General features: G+C 39.3%; 1 protein-coding gene across 1 annotated transcript in view; it reads left to right on the top strand.

Moving 5' to 3' along the window:
- The window catches only part of hydin (HYDIN axonemal central pair apparatus protein), a 77,906-nt gene that overhangs the window by 13,272 nt on the left and 43,923 nt on the right, over nucleotides 1-20,711 (top strand). The window contains 17 exon segments of the mRNA XM_069687047.1: nucleotides 7,198-7,399; nucleotides 7,782-7,838; nucleotides 7,887-7,968; nucleotides 8,958-9,057; nucleotides 10,560-10,678; nucleotides 11,686-11,909; nucleotides 12,091-12,158; nucleotides 12,331-12,545; nucleotides 12,885-12,985; nucleotides 13,772-13,907; nucleotides 14,993-15,157; nucleotides 15,283-15,435; nucleotides 17,724-17,962; nucleotides 18,059-18,361; nucleotides 18,481-18,616; nucleotides 18,881-19,024; nucleotides 20,533-20,625. Of these exon segments, the coding sequence (XP_069543148.1) occupies nucleotides 7,198-7,399; nucleotides 7,782-7,838; nucleotides 7,887-7,968; nucleotides 8,958-9,057; nucleotides 10,560-10,678; nucleotides 11,686-11,909; nucleotides 12,091-12,158; nucleotides 12,331-12,545; nucleotides 12,885-12,985; nucleotides 13,772-13,907; nucleotides 14,993-15,157; nucleotides 15,283-15,435; nucleotides 17,724-17,962; nucleotides 18,059-18,361; nucleotides 18,481-18,616; nucleotides 18,881-19,024; nucleotides 20,533-20,625 (2,537 nt within the window).

The following is a 20,711-nucleotide window of genomic DNA, read 5'->3' on the forward strand; positions in this document are numbered from 1 at the left end:
AGACAGGCAATCACTTGATTGAGTCAGATGAGAAGTTTTGTTCATTTTGTACTTTTGATATTATCACGTGTTTGTGTAGCTGCGTCACCATCACATACCCGGCCCTTATCATTGTTTTCCATCCACGGACCTATCCGTGCATCCTAGCAGCCCAGCACAAATGGATTGCCCAAAGCTGGCCGAATTAACAGTGCATTGTCCCTTTTGTAACTGTCTTCCTTTAGCTGCTTTATGGAAACCTGAAATGTTGTGTGTGTATGATTGTGTTCTCCTGTATGAATTTGGCTGGTGTTGGATTCACAATGATACTTTAACCTTGAAAGTAGCACAAGAGAAGTTACTAATGAGGTACTTTGGGGCTTGTGTGGGTATCTGTCTGGTTGTGTGTGCTTGTGGCCATGAAGTCAAAGGTGACATAAGTAATAATAATGAGAGGAGAATCTATAACATCCTGAGGGACTTGCAATGTGAACATGGTTGGGGAGTTATGATGGCTGAGGGGTATAGTATTTACTGCCTAGAAAAGCTCTCTCTGAGGGCCTGTTATCTCTCTTTTCTCTCCTCTCCTCTCCTCTCCCCTGCTTTCCTCTCCTCAGCAGCTCTGATTTCTTCTCAAATTACGTCTTAATGGGCTTAGCATACACTATCTCATGGTTGTCTCTGCATAGTAAATTATTAGATAAATTCCTGGCTCCACCTTTTGCAAATGACTATTCAAAGTTTGATAATTTTCATTCTAAAGCATGAAAAAAGAAAACAGAGGACTAACACTGCTTATACATCAGTGTTACTGATAGTATGATTCGACTTTACGTATCTTTTATGATGATGAAGGTATAAGAGTAAATGTTGTCATTCAATAGAAACAAATCACCCATTTGAGCTGTGGTGAACTTAATTCTGCAGTAAACAACTCAAATGATTAACTTGAAAAGACTGTTCTTTGTTGATTATTTCATAATAGTTTATCTGGTTTGTTCTGCTTTAGAGACTCACTCTGCTCAGTGCGGTAAACTAATAAATCATTGATCCTGTTTTTTTTCGGTCAGTTATGTTTTATTTTATGAGGTGCTTGATAAATGCTTTTTTTAATGACCACTGATGGTACTATCTATGTCTTCCAATTTCTTTGGTTATAAATCTGCTCATATGTGATCCTCTTGTTAAAAGCATTTTTGAGGGATCCATGGATCAGCACACTTACTGTAGTTTAACACTCAGTGGTCACAGGGTTTTAGGTCAGCCTTTATTGCATGCACAATTAGCCAGACTCATTAACATCAAAGGCATGAAGACAAATATTTGACTTTTCCTGTCAACTCACAAGGGGAACAATTAGAGGTAAAACAAGAAAACTGTAGTGATTTAACTGAGGCTTAGTTTGTGATTTATTTTTCTTTTAATTAGTTTAACCTGTTTTAAACATCCTACATGAATTAAGGAGGTGTTAGTAACATTATGTTGTTGGGTTTAGGACGGAACTCACGGCTAAACATTAGTAGCTGAAAATAGCAATAGCAAACGTGACAGGCCAGGCTGATTAACCAAGAGGAGACTTCAATCAAAAGCAAATCAGGCTTACTCCTGACCCGAGCTTGGCACATCAAAGTGTCCTCCAGAGCTCATTTCAGCTATATAGCTCCCTAAAAGTCGTCTTCATAGAAACATCCCATGGTGCTAAACAAATACAGTAGAACAGCTGTGTAGCATGCAGAAAAGGGACTTGAGTTTATGCTCATTAGATATGCATCACCTGGGTGGATATTCCACAGTGCACTACCCCCTTTTTTACTGTGAAGCACTGTGTGTGTTTAAGTGTGTGTGTATGTGATGGAAAATTCAGTGGCATGATGACACGGCCATTATTCTGTTATCAGTTGAACTATGAAACTCTACTACAGGAAAGTCACCTTGTGAAAAACTACTTGTTTATGATTGGATAATGCTGGATAAGAGCTGGACTGTTTTGACTCTAGATTCATATTCATCAATTTTGACTTTATCTTTTAATTATTGTGATGCCATTCCCCTAGAAGAGAGAGACCTGATAAAATATTTATGTATAGGTTTTTAATGATGATTGTTTTGAGTAAAAAAAGTGCAGGAGTTTTGTTTTTCATTTTTTGACCACTGTAAAATAATTTCTGTGTTTTGTGACCTTTAAAGGTGCAGAGGGGCTGTGTGGCTACATAAACAGGCAGGTCTGCTGAAGGAGTGGAAACAGTGGCAGTGTGCAGCAGCATTAAGCTTTTATAATGGGAGGGCCAGCAAAGGTCCAGAACACCACTTACAGCCCGTCAAGAGACTATCATTTTTAATTTAGCACCTTTCCCTGACTCCCTCATGCTCATGTATGTTTCAGATCAGTATGCTGCAAAAGGCTTGACTCTGCTGAGGGGTCGTTGGAGAATTCAGCATAAACTGGCTGCGTGTGCATGCGTGTGTTAGTGTGTAGCATGTCTATTTGCATGTACACCATAGCTCCATGGATACACACTGTATCTTTATTTCCCATTGTCACTTAAACGCCTATGTAGCTTTGAAAAGTAATAGTTTGCTTGTTCTGTCTTAAACGTGAGTAGAGACTTTGTGCTGCTCCAGTAACCTCCCTCTCCCTGCACCATCCCTTCCTCTGTCACTGCTGCTGGTTTAAATGAAAAGACGGACAGCTCTTAGGCAGCGCTGAGGCATCTGCTTTGACAGGGCTAGAGCACCAAAGGGACTTCAGCAGAGCAGCCTTTTAGAAAAGCAGCACAGACGCACACAAACAGCAAGTAGTTGCACACAAACGAAACACACACACACACACACACACACACACACACACACACACACACACACACACACACACACACAAAAAGTACAGGCACACACTCATACATACACACATACTGCAGAGCTGCTGTTTGTGCTGTAATCAAAGTTAGCTGAGGGGGTTGAGAAGTTCCTTTGCTTTGTACATAGAGGAATTATGGGAAGAGGAAGTGAGCATGGTGGGGGAGTGGTGGGTTGGGGGGGGCTGGTTGGTGGCCAGCATTGATGAAAGCTTAGCAATAAGCTGCAGCTCTCCCTGCCTGTCAACTGCTGTCATAGCATCCGGATGCTGGGAGATAATTGCTTTTCTTTCTATATTCGACAATTCTTCTTTCTTTCTCCCTCATTTCCTTCTATCACTCATCCTCCGTCCTCTATGTTTTCTATGTTTTCTTTTCTTCTTCATCTGATGGTATCTCATAGCTTCCCTGTCTTTCCATCAGAGAGAACTGGCCTTCTTATGGAGCTGTGCCAGACTTTTATGTGCCCCTTCTTGCTGCTTTTAAGCACATGATTTCAATGTCTCTGTGATAATTGCCCGTTGCAAACAAATGTAAGCATTTCCTGAATTCTAATATGTGTTTTTACTATCGGGCACATCTGGTTATTGTAAAGATTTAACCAGCCCTCATTCTTCACTGTCTTGTTGGTTGTTTCCTTCAACCTGGACTGTTTGTTGTCGATGCCTCTTAAAGCTAAATAAGTCACACTGTGAGAGTTTTACTACTGCTAAGGCTTTAATGCTAGTCAGGAATGAGGTATCTCATCTTGCAATTAATCACATCTGCTCACTTGTGTTCCAGCTCAGGCAGAGATGGATTAAAAGTTCTCTTTTGCAGTCTACGTTGAACGGGGCTTGAAACTTAATGGGATGGTTATCCTAAGAAAATTCAACACAGATGCTTATTGTTGTGGCAGATTAATCTTCAGAAAATTGTCAGCGCTGTGGTTGATCATTATTGAGTTTTTCTTTAGAACAGTCACAAAGGAGTCCTTTCCCCTTGGTTTGGTTTGATGTAGTGTAGATTCTTATAGTGTGTGAGCTGTTGTAGACCTAAAAACCAAGTCAGACATGAAGCTGTCATAAAGGTTGTTATCAACTGACTTTGTTAACTCAGGGTTTCTTCTTCATTATTGTACATTCCCCCATAAAAAGGGGCATTTTATGCGTCATTTGACTTTCCCTCATGAAAACTTGAATTTTAATTTACCCACACTCTCATTCACAATTAGTGAAGATTTTACACCAGAGTGGGGGATGAGTGGCTGGTGGGTCAGACTACTTCTACACATGCGCCCCCTGTAGGAAGTAATACATGCAGCAGCAGTTTAGACCTGCAAATGTAACATGTTAAACACATGTTTATAATGCCTCCTACAAAGTAAAAATAAGTATAACCTTCTGCATGAAAAAATAAAAATGAAGAAATACAAATTCGTGGCAGACTATTGGCATTTATGAACTTAGTTGATTTTGCTTTGATGGGAAATCCAGTCGTTTACATGTAAAATTAATTATAATACATAATGCCCAAGAGAGGACTGTCCCGCCCGCAATGTATCATCACAAGACTTAATAACCAGATTTAATGAAAACCAGGTTTAATGAAAAATGTTCTGAAAAATAAATATCTCTACACTCACTAATTGCAGGCAAAATGTATTATACCCACTATGTCTTTTTGTGCACTTGATGCGCAATCAGCTTGAGGAAACAAAATCAGCTAAAACTAATAATGGCAAGTCTCCATGGTTGTTTTGGACGGAGACAAGCTTTGAAAAACACTACAATCACAAGAGAGTGAAATATCCCTTTGGCGCAATGAGGTGCAGTGCTTACAAATGACAAAAATCCTCCAATTCTCTTTAATCTCAGTTCTAATTCCTCTTGATTTATATTGACCAAGTTATCTGTGTTTTCATTCAAGCTAGGGAAATTTTATATCAAAGGAATTACGAACCACAGAATCACAGGGAGAAGACAACCATTGTTGCACTGTTAGAGCAAAATCAGAATTCAGACATCCCCTTTTATTGTGCCCAGAAGAGTCGCCTGTGTGTGTGTGTGTGTGTGTGTGCGTGTGCGTGTGTTTGTGTTGCTTTGGACATTTGTTCTCACAAATGTAACTTACATAGTTATAGAAATATAAGTAATCTCAGAATAATCAGCATGTTTTTCCAGGATAAAGCTTCAGTCCGTCTGATTTGAATGTAAACAAACACTCACTACATTTACATAAGCCCTTATGGTTTTATTCAAAACCTTGTTTTGCATCTGATATTTGCTGCTGGTCATTGTTGCTCTTTGTCTGACTGTTGGGAGTGAGCGCACTGGGATGCTAAGATCTTGTTGCTACCACAGAGACTTATAAACCATAAAGGATTCTGTGTCTTTCTGCTTGTGTTTTGAAACTTTACCTCGAAGAAGTTAAGTCAGAGAATCATCATCATGTGTTATTATTGTCTTATTGTATTATTGTATTATTCATGTCTATATTAAACATATTTCACAGTGCTGCAACTCAGAGAGACTTTGGCAGCATTGAGTTGGTTGTTTTGGATGCCAGATTTCCAGGATATTTTGAGAGCCATTTTAATCTCTGTGCGAGGCTCCTTTTGATCCAGCTCCAGTCTTTCAAAGTTAGACTTTGCAGTGTGTCCTTGACTCCTCTGTGAGTTTCTCCTCTACCCACTGCCCACATTAGGCCCGAGACTCCCAGAGGAGATATAGTGGCTAATCAGCGGATAGAATTTTGTTGTGCTGTGCAGCCACCATTTGCCTGCTCTATGTACAGTACATCAGTGTGTAAGTTTCTCTCCCCATGCAACTACAACTTTAGGGCAGTGCTTTAATTATGAATTAGATCCAAGTTCGCTTGCTTGTTAAATACAGAGCAAAAATAAATTAGTTTGTGTCATGGTATGTGTCGTGTTGCAAACATGAGGCAAAGAGAAAGGGCAACACTATCATGAAAAGTGTTGGTAGACTTCTCAGACTAAGACGTTCAAATGTAATTTTAACACAAATCACACTACTGCTACGTTTAAGGTTGTGGGTTATTGGCTCCCACTTTGGAACATTGGACATTTCTTATAATATAATCAAAACACCCCATCTTCTTTCAAACCTACTACTCATGTCTTATTTATGGTAAATGGACTGCACTTATACCGTGTTTTTCTAGTCATCCGACCACTCAAATGCACTCTTTCACACTCACATTTATACACTGATGGCAAAGGCTGCAATGAAAACTCCAAACTCCAATCAGGAGACACACAGTCACACACCAATTGCAAATTGACACACCAAATTGACACATGAGGACTGTAGCAGTCAGGTATTAAACCCCCAACTTTCCAATGAGAGACCACTGACTCTACCAATGAGCCACAGCCGCTCATGACAACAAAGAGAGCATATGGACATGAATGTGTCTGAAGTTGTTTTGATGAGCATGGGCTTTTTTTTTTTTTACCCACAATGTGCTTCTTATCTTTTAAACGCTTCTCTTACCTTCTTCACCTTAAGTCTGAGTTTTTTTTTTACAAAGCTATCATTTAAATATATATAATAATATTTTCCTTGATCTACAGTGATATGCACTATTCAAACAAATTAAAGGAACAGATATAAGTGTAATCTAAGACTGGAAGATCAAGCTTTTACGATCCATCAATTCATCTATACTACTTAACCTGTTCAGGGTCGACGGGGGCTGGAGCCTACCCCAGCCGTCATTGAGCTAGAGGTGTGATCTACCCTGGACAGGTCCCCAGTCAATCATAGGGCTGACACAGACAACCTTTCATGCTCACGTTCACACCTACAGGCAATTTAGAGTCACCGATTAACCCAACAAGCATGTCTTTGGACTGTGGGAGGAAGCTGGAGTACCTGGAGGGAACCCACACATGCACGGGGAGAACATCCAAACTCCACACAGACTTGCCCCCACGTATGAACCAGGAAGCTGTGAGGCGAAAGCCCTAACCACTACATCACTGTGCAGCTATCCATAAAATCTGTACCATAACATACCATAAACACATTTATGATACAGATATACAGTTATAATCCTATATTTTTTGGGGAAAGGCATTGTGTGTTATCACACAGGAACTACGTGTTGACTGAATATTTGATGGTTATTTGAGGGGAAACAAATGACTCCTGACTCAGCTTACTTCTTCAGGGCATTGCTTTAAACTGGATACATAATTTCCTCAGCTATCATAATCATTATTGTTGCGTTAGTCCACAATGCAAGCTTTAACTAATAGTTCATAGCCAGACTGTAAAAACACTTTTATGCTCTTCTGTGAAATGATGGTTGTGTGTGCACTTGAGCATTTTTGCTGTTTTCATGTGTTCATGCCCAGGTGAAGATGTGTACATCGGCTTGTATGGGGCTTGTGAGGAGGTGGACATCCATCTTGAGCCTGACTTTGTTCTGTTGAAAAAGACTTACGTTTCCATGGCCAGTGTACACACAGTGTCCCTCATCAACAGGAGTGATATCCCTCTAAAGTACTGTTGGACAGCATGGCGCAGCCTGCAAGAGGAGGCCCTTCATTTATTGAGGTATGCTCATAAATGATTTAGCACAAAAATGTAATGGGTAAATTGAGATAACTCAACTTTTTAGTGACGATCTGTTTGTGTCCTACTTTTTCCCTTGGGTAACACAAATATTGCAGTGTTACGGTTTTGATCAAATTTCTTTTAGAAGTGTGTTCTGTACAAGCTAACCTTTGTTTTCGATGTGTATTCATGTAGCAAGTAAAATTACCTGCTGTATTTTTTTTCTTTACTACAGAATGTGTTGCCAGAAATAGCTCAGGGTTCCATCACTTCTGTTAGTTACTCTTTGTTCTTCTCTTTTCCTCTTTTCTCTCCTCCCCTTCTTGTTTTCCTCTGTTTTTTTTATTTATTTCACCTTCCCTTCCTTCATACTTTTCTCTAGGGACAACTCAGTGCTCCAACAAAAAGAGGAGGAGGAGATGGAGCGATTACTTTATCAGTGTGAGTCCGATTCAACAGCAATCCATTGCCTCCCGCTGCTGTCCAGAGCCTTGCAGGAATGCAGAAGCCAGGCTGTGAAGGACCACCTCCTTGCCCTCTCACACGGCTGCATAACTGTGGAACCAGCGGTATGTCTGTCTGTGTCTGTGTTACATGCTCTCCCTCTGGCCCATTCTCATCAACAACTAATCGTTCGAGCCGCACCCTACTCTTGGATATTCCTTGTTTGTCTCCTTGTAAAGACTGACAACTCCTTGAGAGATATCTGTATAATATAATACTGCCAAGGGGAAAACATACATATACAGCCTTGTTTGTGCTGGCAGGGATTCAGTAGCTCATCAAGGGGCACTCTGATATACGAAAAGAGGTCTTTACGTTGAAGGACACTTCTCCCTACATTCTTTATTACCAATTCTGCCCTTGTTGATTCCCCCCCAAAAAACAACTCAGTGATTCGATCTTTAACAAAGAAGTAAGATTCAGGTGTGTTGTTTGCATATAAATTGAGTCTGACTGCTCACTGACAGTCGGGTAGGGAATACTGTAGGCCCCTTTCTGCCCAGGGACCCTAAGGTAGCCTGACCTGTTCTGACACCGCCTTCCCTTTTTCCTGCCGGTGTCTCCTCCGCTTAGCTCAGCCATGTTCCCTGGGTCAAGAGAGAGAAGAGGCAAAAAATAAAAAAACAGAAGAGGGCAGGAAAGAGAGAGTGCGGCAGAGAGAGTAAACAGTCTGTAGGCCAGTCACAACACAAACTTTGAGAAGGCATTTAAGAGAGAAATGGTCTACAGTCAAAGCACATTTTTCCCACTCACCCACCCATGCACACATACAGTCACACAGTACATTTTTAGTGTGTTTATAGTTGTGGTAGATTAAAGTACCAGTTAGCTTCCACATTGTTTTTTGCACTGATATGACTGCATCTGAACTTCAAAAAATGCCCTCTCTTTTCCATTCACTCTTCACATCAGGTCCTCAAAAACATCTATTTAATTTGTGTGAGCAAAATGCACTAACTGCACGTGTGTGTGTGTGTGTGTGTGTGTGTGTATGTGGTTTTATCCTACTAGTAAAATAACAAGCTGTTTTTCTACCTGTCTTCATATGGCTCAGGAGGGTGAAATATGGCCAAACATGACAGCACAGTTCAACATTGTCTTCAAGCCAGAGGGGGCCACACTGTATGAACAAACCATTTATTGTGATGTTGCAGGTCAGTGTCTAGCTACAAAATACAACACTCACCAATGTTTCACAAAACAGCATTGCATGAAACATTACAATACATTAACCAAATGATCAGAATCTGATTTATTGCCATTGTAGTTTTTTTTATATTTAAAAACATGCCTGTGAAATGAAATTGCTTCCACAGTTCTTTCTCTATTCACACATTTGGTTTTGTCCATTGTATCTGTTGTTAAAGTCTCAAACTCATAAATCAAATATGATCAAGGAAGATGCATTTTACTTCATGGTGTGAAACATATTCCATCTCAATTTGATCTAGATACAGTATATGAGATAGAAGGCCTAATTTGTCCAGTGTATAAAGCTATGGTGAGTTTCCAAGTTACATTTTCAGTGTTAGTATAATGATAAACTTGGTGACATGTCTGGGTAAGGGTGGGATTTGGGATCAGGTTAGGTTGAATGTCAAACAAAGAATCTGTATTAAGACTTACACTTAAAGCTAATTTATAGTGACGCTTAACACAAGTTACAGATTGTTTCTTGAACCAAAAGCAATCTTAGAACTCGAGGATAACTCTTTTCTATTGTTTGTCCTTTAACACCTTGGAATTGATTGTTTAACAACTTAAAGCAGACAGCACACTCCTGCTGTAAATCGATAGCTTTTCATAAAAGATTCTCCTTCCCTCAGCGGGTTGGTGCAGACAAAGGTTAGACAGAAAGATTCTGGGTGGCAAAACCTGTCAGTCTGTTTATTTAATGTCAGAGGACAACTGCTCCTCTCAGCTTTGTCTCTCTTTTGTTTCCCGTCTCCTTCAGTGTGAGATATCAACAATCTATTTGGTTGAAGCTCAACCAGCTGAAGAGCCCTTAAATCTGCCTAAATATTTAAACCACTGCACGGCTCATTGCCACTTGATCTAATTTTCATATATTTACAAGCAGTCATGAGGCTTCAATACATTTAACTCATCCTGGTGGTTGTGAAAGGTTGTTAGGAAATTTGCATGTGGCCGTCACGTGTGTTTTCTGAGCCGGAGGCCAGATTTACATGAATTTCCATGTTTTCTGAGGCAGGTGACGACCTGGCCAGCATAGGTCAATGACAGCAGGACTGCAGAGTACTGTACCCCAATTTCTCATGTTGCAAAAAGCCTTAGAAACTTACTAAGCAGATCTGAGAGAAAGACCTTGCATGCCCTTTAATAATTTCACAGAGAGAGACATCTAGAGGCTGCAGCAAAGTCAACTATTTAGAAATTGTGAATGTGGATTGCTTTTTGATGCAGTGCTTAGAAACATAAAAGCAACTTTTCTAATTCACCTCAATAAAAAATATAAATTTATTTAAAATATATATATTTTTTAAGTAGCAAGTTGTCAGTTTAAATAATTTCTGTTATTATTCCTCTTATGTTTTTGTTTCCATTTCACTGAACCTTCAGTATGTCTTTTCTGTCTGTAACTTCATTAAGAATACTGTATATCCCTATATCTGTCTGTCTCTCTGTCTGCACTCAGGCCGTGAATCTCGTTTACCTCTGACAATAAAGGGTGAGGGCATGGGACCTAAACTCCAGCTCAACTATAACCTGATGGACATGAAAAATGTATTCATTGGTGACAAAGACAAATATGAGGTAAGAAAGGTTAAGCCAAACTGTTGTGTCCCAACAGAAAATGATCAGCCAGGACATGCTGGTTAGCTTGATGTATGCAGTTTCTGAATGTGGTGTTTCTGAACAGCTTGTGTGCAGCATCCTCTCCCTATGTTTATAGTAAATCTTTTCTCCTAGTTTAGGCTGTAGAAATAATGAATCAAAGAAAATGGACAATCCACTTTTTCAAACTGGGTGAGAGCAAGAAAACATAATGCAGTGCAGTAAAAATGCAAGAAATATTCCTGTTTTTAAAGCGTATGATATAAGAATGTCAGTATAACTTTCTGTTATTGTGAAGAATAACAACTTTGGGCCCAACACAGTCAGCCAAGTCACTCACTAGCAAATGGTAAATGGCAAATGGACTGTACTTATATAGCGCTTTTCTAGTCTTCCGAACACTCAAAGTGCTTTTACACAAGATGTCACATTCACCCATTCACACACTGATAGCAATGGCCTAAGTGCCAGGGTCCAATCAGGATCTATGTATTCATACCCGATGGCTATGCCACAGGGAGCCATTTGGGGTTCAGTGTCTTGCCCAAGGACACTTCGACATGTGACTGTAGCAACCAGGGATGGAACCCCCAACCTGCTGATTTATAGACAGCCGACTCTACCACTGAGGCACAGTCGCATTATGATGTTTTGTATTATTTGAAAAAAAGACTTATTATACCATTTTTGCCAATATTTTTGCAGAAATGTAATTCTAACTGTACCTTGTGTATTTATATGTGAAAATAACGACATTTAATGTATGAACCACATACTCATGTTACATTTTGTGTTTACATGATCCTATTTGGGTTTCTGTTATTGTAAATACTATACAAATACAAATGAAACAGTTTACATTTCCAATGTTATAACAATGTTTACAGTTTCTTTGTGCTATAATAAGTGTGTGAAATGATGATGAACTCAAGTGGATAATGAGCCTGCTTTTATTGTTGAATCTGTGCATACTTCTCTTTTTCCAGGTGCTGGTTTCTAACACAGGACTGACTGACGCCCCTTTCAGCTTGTCAAGCCCTGATACCACTTTTGGACGCTGTTTCTCCTTCAGTCCTGAGGAAGGTGTTGTTCCCTCTGGGGCCAACCAGATTGTGACAGTGACCTTCCACAGTCGAATCTTGGGAACTTTCTCTGAGGACTTGCTGCTAACTGTCACAGGACAGCCTAAACCACTTACCTTGACCTTCAGGTGAAGTTAGGGGATAAATCTGACTCAAATTGTCGTGGAATATTCAGCTTTATTAAAGCAAATATAAAAAGTTTTCACTTTCCACTATGCTGACAGTACAAGGGAATTCTTTAGTTTTCTTTAACTTGTCTTTGTTGTTCCCAAGGTTTCTTATTGCTCATGCCTTTGTCTTCTATTTCAGGGGTTGTGTCATTGGTCCCACATTCCATTTCAATATTTCAGAGTTCAATTTTGGAGATGTAGCCTTTGGTGAGTTAATATTTACTTGTTTTGTTATGTTTAATTTGCTAAAAAAAACATTTATTACATTTGGGAGAAACACTAAGTTCATAAAAAATTCCACTTAAGCCTCTTTGTTTTTCTTTGTTCTCCCTTTTCTCATCTTGACCCTCTTTTTCTCTGTCTGTATACCTCTATGCAGGCATCCCACAAACATTGATTTGTTCACTCTTCAACACCTCCTTTGTGCCCATGAACTTCGTCCTGCGTGTCCCGGGAGATGGACTGGGATCTTCCAGTGTGAGTTGTTCCAATTGGCAAGGCGGCACCACTAGAGATCTGCGAACACATCCAGTGGAGTTCAACATCAGCCCCGAAGCTGGGTCTGTGCGTGCCATGTCAGATGTCAGCATAAAGGTACAGTTAACTAACAAACGGTAGGAGGCACATTCAAATTAATTTAGCTATCTTAGCAGCATATTACAAGACTTTGTAAGACCTTTGTTGAAGCTGTACAAGTAGTATGTCTTTATAAAAATAAGCTCATATTTCAACAGTTAACGTAGGGTCACAAGTTAGACATCTGTTTCAGGTCTCTGCTTTTACTATGGATCTAGAGCCATTAGTTGATTTACTTAGATTATCATAAAGACATCAGTAGATGTCTTAAATATGCTCACTGGTGTTGATGTAAGGAATACTCAGTTTTTCATTTTAATCTGTGGTCTCATTATTTATATATGTATTCTTCAACAGTTGACGCTGTGTTCAAACACAGTCAGGAGATACAGGCTAGCGCTGGTGGTGGATGTTGAGGGTGTCGGTGAGGAGATCATGACTCTGCCTATTAATGCCAGGTCAGACACAGTTACAGAAGTCAACATATTCTCACTCTATAATGCGTAAACATACTCAAACATACTCATGAGCTGAAGTTAGCTGAGGGTCTCTTCCAAGTTGCAGCAAAAGTGAGGTTAGGCTTTGCACATTAAGTCCCTAAACTGATTATTAGGTCAGTTTTCTAGAATTTTTCCTTTGTGCTGTAACACAGTTGGGTCTTTCCATTTTGAAAGATTCTTCATTAAAAATGAATGAATAAAGATGAATCTCCACCTTTCTGTCCTACTAAGATGTAATAGCATCTGTTCTTCAAAATTCAGCGTTAAAGTTAAAAAAATACCTTGACATTAGATGTGTTACGACTGTGTTACAAGATGCTAAAAACAGAAGAGGTTTTTCTTGCATTTTACTTGCTTTTTTTAAGTAAAGTGCCTTTTTTCTGGCATTAACTTCTGCTGTGCAAATGGCTGTCGCTGATGCTTTGACAAGGCGTGAATGTGGTCCATTGAACTTCCATACAGGTGTCGACAAATCGGTGGAGTATGTGTTAAATATTCAGAACGTAATTTGCATAATAATGCATTCGTATGTCACCTGCACCATCACTCAGAATGGAGCAATTGTATCTGACTTCCTCACGGCAATCACAGTCATTGTAAATTTATGAATCAGCTCTAATTAATAGGCTTCAGTTTTGGCATGAAGCAATGCAATTATTGTTGTGGTTCATAAATGAGCTTTGGATCCTTTCTTCTCGTCTTCATTCTCTGGCTGTCACTCCGTCTATTTCTCTTTGTTCATAGATGCGTTGTCCCTGATATTGTGGTGGAGACTCCAGTCTTGGACTTTAAAAGGTGTTTCCTTGATCATCTCTATGAACAGAAAATGCGGCTGACCAACAACACCTCTTTGCCTGCCTGCTATGGCGTGCTTGACCAGGTTAAGTAGATCATTGCAATAAATGATTTATTTGTGTGTGCAGATACTGTAAGTGACAGGGCACTCATAGAAAAGTGATATAAACAAGCCCAAATGCTGTCAAAGCCAACAGGCATACATAATTTAAATCAATGGCTAATTTCCAGCTCAGCACAGCAGTAGAGGGGAGCGACATGACTATAAAAGCTTAACAAACCTCAAACCTTAATGATAAAACTACAGCAGCAGCTGGGTTCACTGAGCTTAGGGTTAAGACTGGCAAAGTCTGCCTACCAGCATCTAAAAATCTCATTAGCATGCTTAATTTAATATTGAATCTCTTTTAATGTAATAAAGACACAAAAACCATCAACAAGATCAACTTGAACTTACAAAGTCAGAATGCTAAAACCACATTTAAGCTTGAAATGCATTTTTTTTATGAACAAGGACTGTGGATGTGAGCACTGACTCCCATCACTTACATTGTGAGCACCTCAGGATAAAAACGTTTACTGGGTAGTGTGAGCAACAGGAACAATTACAGCAAGACAGACCAGATTCTGTGTATGGGCATCTTCTTCAAAACTGTTTTCACACTTCATTTAACCTTTAGAAAGAAAGTGTAAAACGACCAGTTTTTGTTTTACTGGGAGTTATGTACTGGTTATGTGATGTCAGTGTAAAGCTAAGTTAAAGTCTCATGGAAGCGGTAATGCCTTTTGTCAAAATTTCTGCCAGAAATAAAAAAATGCCTTAAAATGTCTTAAACAGAAAAATCGCTTTAATGAATGCACTTACTGTATATGCAAGTATCACTGAAATACTTTTTCATTGATTATTTTTTAAGAAAGAATAGAATTAAGATAAATATTTAGCGTCAAATTAATCAGGTTTGATAGCTGCATGAAACCACAAATAACAGGTACAACTGACCAAGGCTAAGTTCACTGTGTCTGCCAGCTATCAATTGTTTACTGTACTGTGGTAAAAATGTGGTCAAGGCGAAGGAAATGTTCCATGACCAATCATTTTGTGATCCTTAGAAGCTGGGTCTGTATGCCTGAACTAAAAAAATATTTTTTATCTGTGTCACCTTGTTGCAGGAATATGAAAAGAGTCCGTCAGTGATTTTCCATTGTCCAACACCCAGAGGTCTGATTCTTCCTCATAGTTCAGAGGAGCTTCCTGTGTTCCTGCTGGCTAAAAATGTTGGAAGACTACACCAAACTCTACGCATTGCTGTGCTTGGCAGCCTCCAGCCACCACTGGTCAGTTGTATTTATGGGCATAATTGTGGTTTTTAGCCAGAAATACGAGTATGGTGTTTTACTTTTAATACGTACATTCATATTTTTAATAAAGCAATTTCGACCTCTGTTCTTTTCTGTTCCAGGTGGTGTCCTTGTCATGTATTGGGCAGGGACCGATAATTCATGTTCAGAACCCACAGTTGTTCTTTGGGACAATCCCAGTTCTGACAGACATTACTAGAGCCTTGCACCTGTCAAACCAGTCTCCTATTCCAGCCCGCTTCACTGCACGAGTGGTAAAAACACATGCAAACATGGACACACCTCTAAGCACACACTTTAGCTGACTAAGCCCGGCATGCACACACAAAGACAATAAAACTGATGATGTTACTTTACTTTGCCTTCAAAACTTGTGGTATTTGGTTACAGTTATTACATATTATTTTGTGGAATATTGGTGGATTTATACCTGTCCAGCCATCTATCAATTCAGTGACTAGATTTAATGTGTCTTTCCCTGCTTCTGTGACTAATTAATTTGCAGTCTAATTATATCTATATTTAATTAGTTATAAGGCCATTAATGACACACTTCTGGATTTTTTAATGACATTTATTTCCATCTCTTATACTTCATTTGAAACTTCAGCTGCTTACAACAATTAACATTTAAAGATATATATAAGGGGGGAAAGAATCAATCTCTTAGGATTGAATACTCATGTTCTACTTTTTTCATTTTTTATCACACTTACACAGTGTTAAACCTGAGTCGCTGTGCATCCCCTTATCAGCATTGCCTGATATTCACTGGGAACAAACTTGTAACTTGAAACTGTCCCTTAATACTTCCTTAGCTGCCATAGACACGGCCATACACACACACCAATTAAATTACACACACAGGCAACCCCAGTATAACTGCAGTTGGATGACCCTGTCCTCTCCTCTGAGGCAGTGTTGAGGGAAGGAGTTTCCCTCTTGCACTCTCAGGCATCAATCGATGCAGATTCTCCTAGAATTACATTACATCTCGCTCAATAGGCTGGCAGAGAGCCACACAAATAGACCCAATGACTGAAGATTGCAGGGTTATTGTGGAAGGTATTCACACTAGCATGTTTTGTTTTAAGTGGCCATCTTTGAAAAAGATCTTCTACCCCATTAAAACACTCTGCATGTTATCTAGCAACCAGAAACGTGAGCTACATACGATTCTTATTACAATATATTGATTTTGTTTTGTCGTATATTGTCTGACAAGAGACTGCAGTGATGACTGCAGGTCCACTGCAGGATTTACACAGTTTGATATACTGTTCTTAACTGAACAGCATATCGTACTGATTTGGATTCTAAGCCCCTCTGACCAGTGCTGCATTCAAAAACAATCAATGCTAATCAAGCTGTGGAATGCAGCAGGTTTGATGAGATTATTGAGATTCAGTTCATCTTGCTTCTGTCTTCAGGGAGTCAACCCTGCTGGTCTTTCTACTCTTTTGACTCCACCCACCCCTTTACCATGATCACCCTGGTATCGACCTGGAGCAAGTTCGCTTTCACCAGCTCCTTCACCCCATAATACAAACGCTGAGAAAGTGATCGATGACACCTGAAGACACGTGTTGTATGGTCGTTAGCGTTTTCCTTTTTTCTTTCTCCACAGAACTTTAAGGATAGCAAACAAAATCTTCATAGTTTACTCATCCAGTATTATTTCAGTTCAGCCTCTTCTTCAGTAAGGCAACAAAATGTCAATTCCAGTATTTGATTAAAGACATTTTTTACTTCATTGATCAGCAATCTAGTATGTTCCATTGGCAGAGAAAGCCCCCAAGCTTCACTGCATCTGTAGAAGGCTTATTCTCAAAATCCCAATTAAAGATGTATGTTCCAGCCATCCGTCAACAGAGATGCTTTGTAGAACATTGATTGTGATCCCAACCATTGCTTGGTCAGATATATACAGTACAGTGAACATCAGATTTATTTATTACATAGGACTTCATTTAGAGATTGCAATCGAACAATCTACAGAGCTATGGAATAGAACAAATAACAAGTTTGTTTTGCAGTCTTCCTTTTTTGGGCTCACATGAAAGAGAGTATAGATGTGAGACATTTAAAATGTTTTCGTATTTTTAAAAACACATTTTACCTTAGGATCGACACTTCTTAACTCCTTGGTAAACATCCGTATATCATACTCTATCCATTATCATAATCATATTAGGGAGATATTTTGACCTCCTAATGTTAGGCAGAGAGCCACTGCTTCGCTTAAACCTCTAGGATCTCATTCTGCACAGAAATGTGATTATGCTGCTATTTGATATACGCATTATTCTTTCCAGAACCATCTAAAGTTGCAGCCTCAATAGCACATGCAACACAGATAAGTGAAAGTGCCCACAAGGGAGATATTTCCATGCATCATATTTCAGTCATGTACCTAGCTGCAGTAACTCTTACTGTCCCACTCTACAAATACAAAGACAGTAATAGCATTTAGTAGCCAATGTGTAAGCTCATTAGTTTTGGAATATATATAGGAACTTTGGTTGTGTGTCTGTTTCCTCAGTGCCAAAAAAAGCCGTTTTGGCGTGTTGAGCCCAGAGAGGGGGAAGTGCCACCAGAGAGCCAGCTGGAGCTCAAGGTAGTGGCTCACCTGAAGGACACGCTTCTTTTCCAGGCCAGGCTGGAATTATCTATCCAGGACAGTCAAACACACACCATCTCTCTGTCTGCCACAGGCACTGGCACCACAATTGTCAGTGACAGGCCTTTTGCTCCCAGCCTTGAGCTAGGCACATACTTAAGGTAGAATGGAATAGGTTGCACTTATGAGATTTTGTCTTAATGATTGTTTGTTTTTTTGTTGCCTCACCTTCTTGCTGTTCCTTTACATCCTATAAGCCATGAAACATGTCAGTACCACTTCAAGCTGACCAACCATGGGGAGCGAGTACACCTACTGTACTGGGGCATTGATGACGCCCTGTCTTCAAAAACATGCAAGGTGGGAACCTGGTCTGGCAAAACAATCCTTCCTCCAATCTCTGCTCCCAGAAAGAAGGGAACTCTGGACCGTACATCTTTGCGCTCCTCTAGCAGGGAGCAGTCGGTGTTCAGACTTAGCCCTGCTCGTGTAGAGCTTCTCCCAGGCTGCTCTGTTGACATGCTGCTGACTGGATCTTCCGATTCCCCCAAGGTGAGACAGTTTGCTTACCAGCCCGAAGGTGAATAAATCCATATTCAGAAATTCATAAGCATAGCCAGTGCGTATCCATCTGATTAGATGCATGCTTTTGTGTATCATTGTTTTCCCAGAATGTAAGGGAGCGTTTGGTGTGCCGTGGCATTGTGGGTCATCAGGGCTGTAAAGAGCACATCATGTCTGTGGATATTACCTGTCACTTTGTTGCTCCTATGCTCAGCTTTTCTTCCAAGCAGCTGAACTTCTACATACAGATGGTAAGTGTATAGATCATGATCATCATCTTCATGCCGACTACATTATTTTTTGTTAAACTATATATATTTATGGCATGCAGTTCTGTACTGTATCGTGCAGAAACTTCATAATGTGCCTACAAAATTCTCTAATTGGTATGTATGTGGCAGGGATGTAAATGTAATTTAAAGATACATGTAACATCATGTAAAAAACAGGGAGCATTTTTTTCCTGTTCTTTAAGCAGTTTTTTTGTTGTTGAATTAATTGTTTATTTCTTACAGGTCCCAGGAGAGAGTCTAATGCCCCTATATGGGAAGCTGATCTTAAAGAATGTGGCCTCATTGTCTCTATCCATGGAGCTCTCTCTCAAAGAGCCGTTCTCTCTGTGTGAGGCCCCGGGAGCCAACAGCTCAGTGACCACTAAGGTACAAATCACTTCCTTTTAGTTAACTCCTAATTTTTTTGTCTTTTTGTTTTTTCATTTCCAGTTCCATTAGTTAGAAACCTATTCATTTCCGTGGCACATAGACTTTTCCTTGGCGCCATAATAAACTGACACTTCATTTGAACTTCTATCATCTACCAGTAGAGTGATGTTATAGTAATAATTAAGTGAGGTAATTATTGGGGTTTTCTAAGTCGATCTAATTCACATTATATGTTGCTTTCTAGCTAAATTAATTTGTGGGGAAGTGTCTGATCTCTAGCATTGAGTCCGGCATTTCTTGATATTTTGATATCAGATTGTTACTTTAGAAACACAGAAATTAAGAGCTTCTGTGGTGTTAAATCATTGATATCTATTGAAGCTAATTAAGGTAGTATGTACATTTGTCTCTGAAATTAATTATAAGCATATAAATAACATGTTCCTTTCTCTCTATTTTGCTGTGAATTTTACACGTCATGCCACTTGCCTTGCTGTTAAATCTTCTAATATCTGAGGAGCTAATATAAAACTATTGATGGAAATTCAATTCAGCAAAGATCTGTAAGGTGACGTGTGTGTAGGTGCCACGAGAAAAAATTGAGGTTTATGGTCAGAGCCTTGTTAAAGAGGTTGGAATATCTGCTTAATGAATCTAGAGAAGGGTCCCTGATGATAGAGGCATAATTACTTATCAAATTTCACAAGGAATCAAATGTAAATGGCATTGATTGGCTATCATGGCAATCCTGGATTAATCTGTTGTGAGTGCAGTATAATTAGTGGCACCGAACACCTGTTCTGCATGTTTAAAGGCTCAGAAACAAAAACAAAATGGAGGTACAAACAAGGTTGTCTACTATAATATTACTCATTAACTTTCTGAGCAGGTGATGTCACGCTCATCTGTAGTGGAACATGTTTGTACACTTCAGCAATAATGATCACAGTAGATGTTTTGAGTTAGATTCTCTGTATGTGTCTTACCTTTTTGAACTTAACATTTTCATTCTTTGCACTCAGGGGCATGGCTTATTATGAACACCTTTTTACTGTGATAGAGTTTCAGTTCACCATAATAGAGATTTTCAATTTATCAGAGCTCTAGCTTCTATTGCAAGAGTTGGTTGAATGTAGGATTTGATTCCACAGTAAAAGGTTTTCAAGCCCCAGGCAGATCTCAGATAGAAGCTAAAGAGTTGCAGAGTTTTTGATAAGCCTGTGGCCTGAGGCAAAATTACTACACATTTCATTAACCTGTGGGGATGTTTTTATAATGGTTGGGGGCTTGTGCTTTTGTATTCATCAGATCAAAAAACATGATGTTATAATTGTTTAATACGCGTACAAGACTACATTTAAAAACATATCTAAATAAATATGTATTCATGTTAATACAATGATATATAGTGTACCTGCCAAATCTCTAAAAAAATAAATAAACAGCCTGATTACTTTGACACCTTTATGTAATACATCTTTTAAATGTTGTATGTCTTTTTCTAGTCCGTGGTTTTAGGTGATCGGGAGCAGGCAGAGTTGTGGGTATGCTTTAATCCAGTTTACTGTCAGGATCGGATGTCACGAATCGTGGATCAGGTAACAGTAAAGTGTTTTTTTTTATTGGTTTAATCTCTCACCTGAAGCTTTGCTTTTTAATCTGGGGTCATATTATGTTCTTTGAG

The sequence above is a fragment of the Semicossyphus pulcher genome, unplaced genomic scaffold (genome assembly GCF_022749685.1).
Source record: "Semicossyphus pulcher isolate SPU_LCO1_2020_fin unplaced genomic scaffold, fSemPul1.0.p SCAF_8, whole genome shotgun sequence".
NCBI classification, from domain to species: Eukaryota; Metazoa; Chordata; class Actinopteri; order Labriformes; family Labridae; genus Semicossyphus; species Semicossyphus pulcher.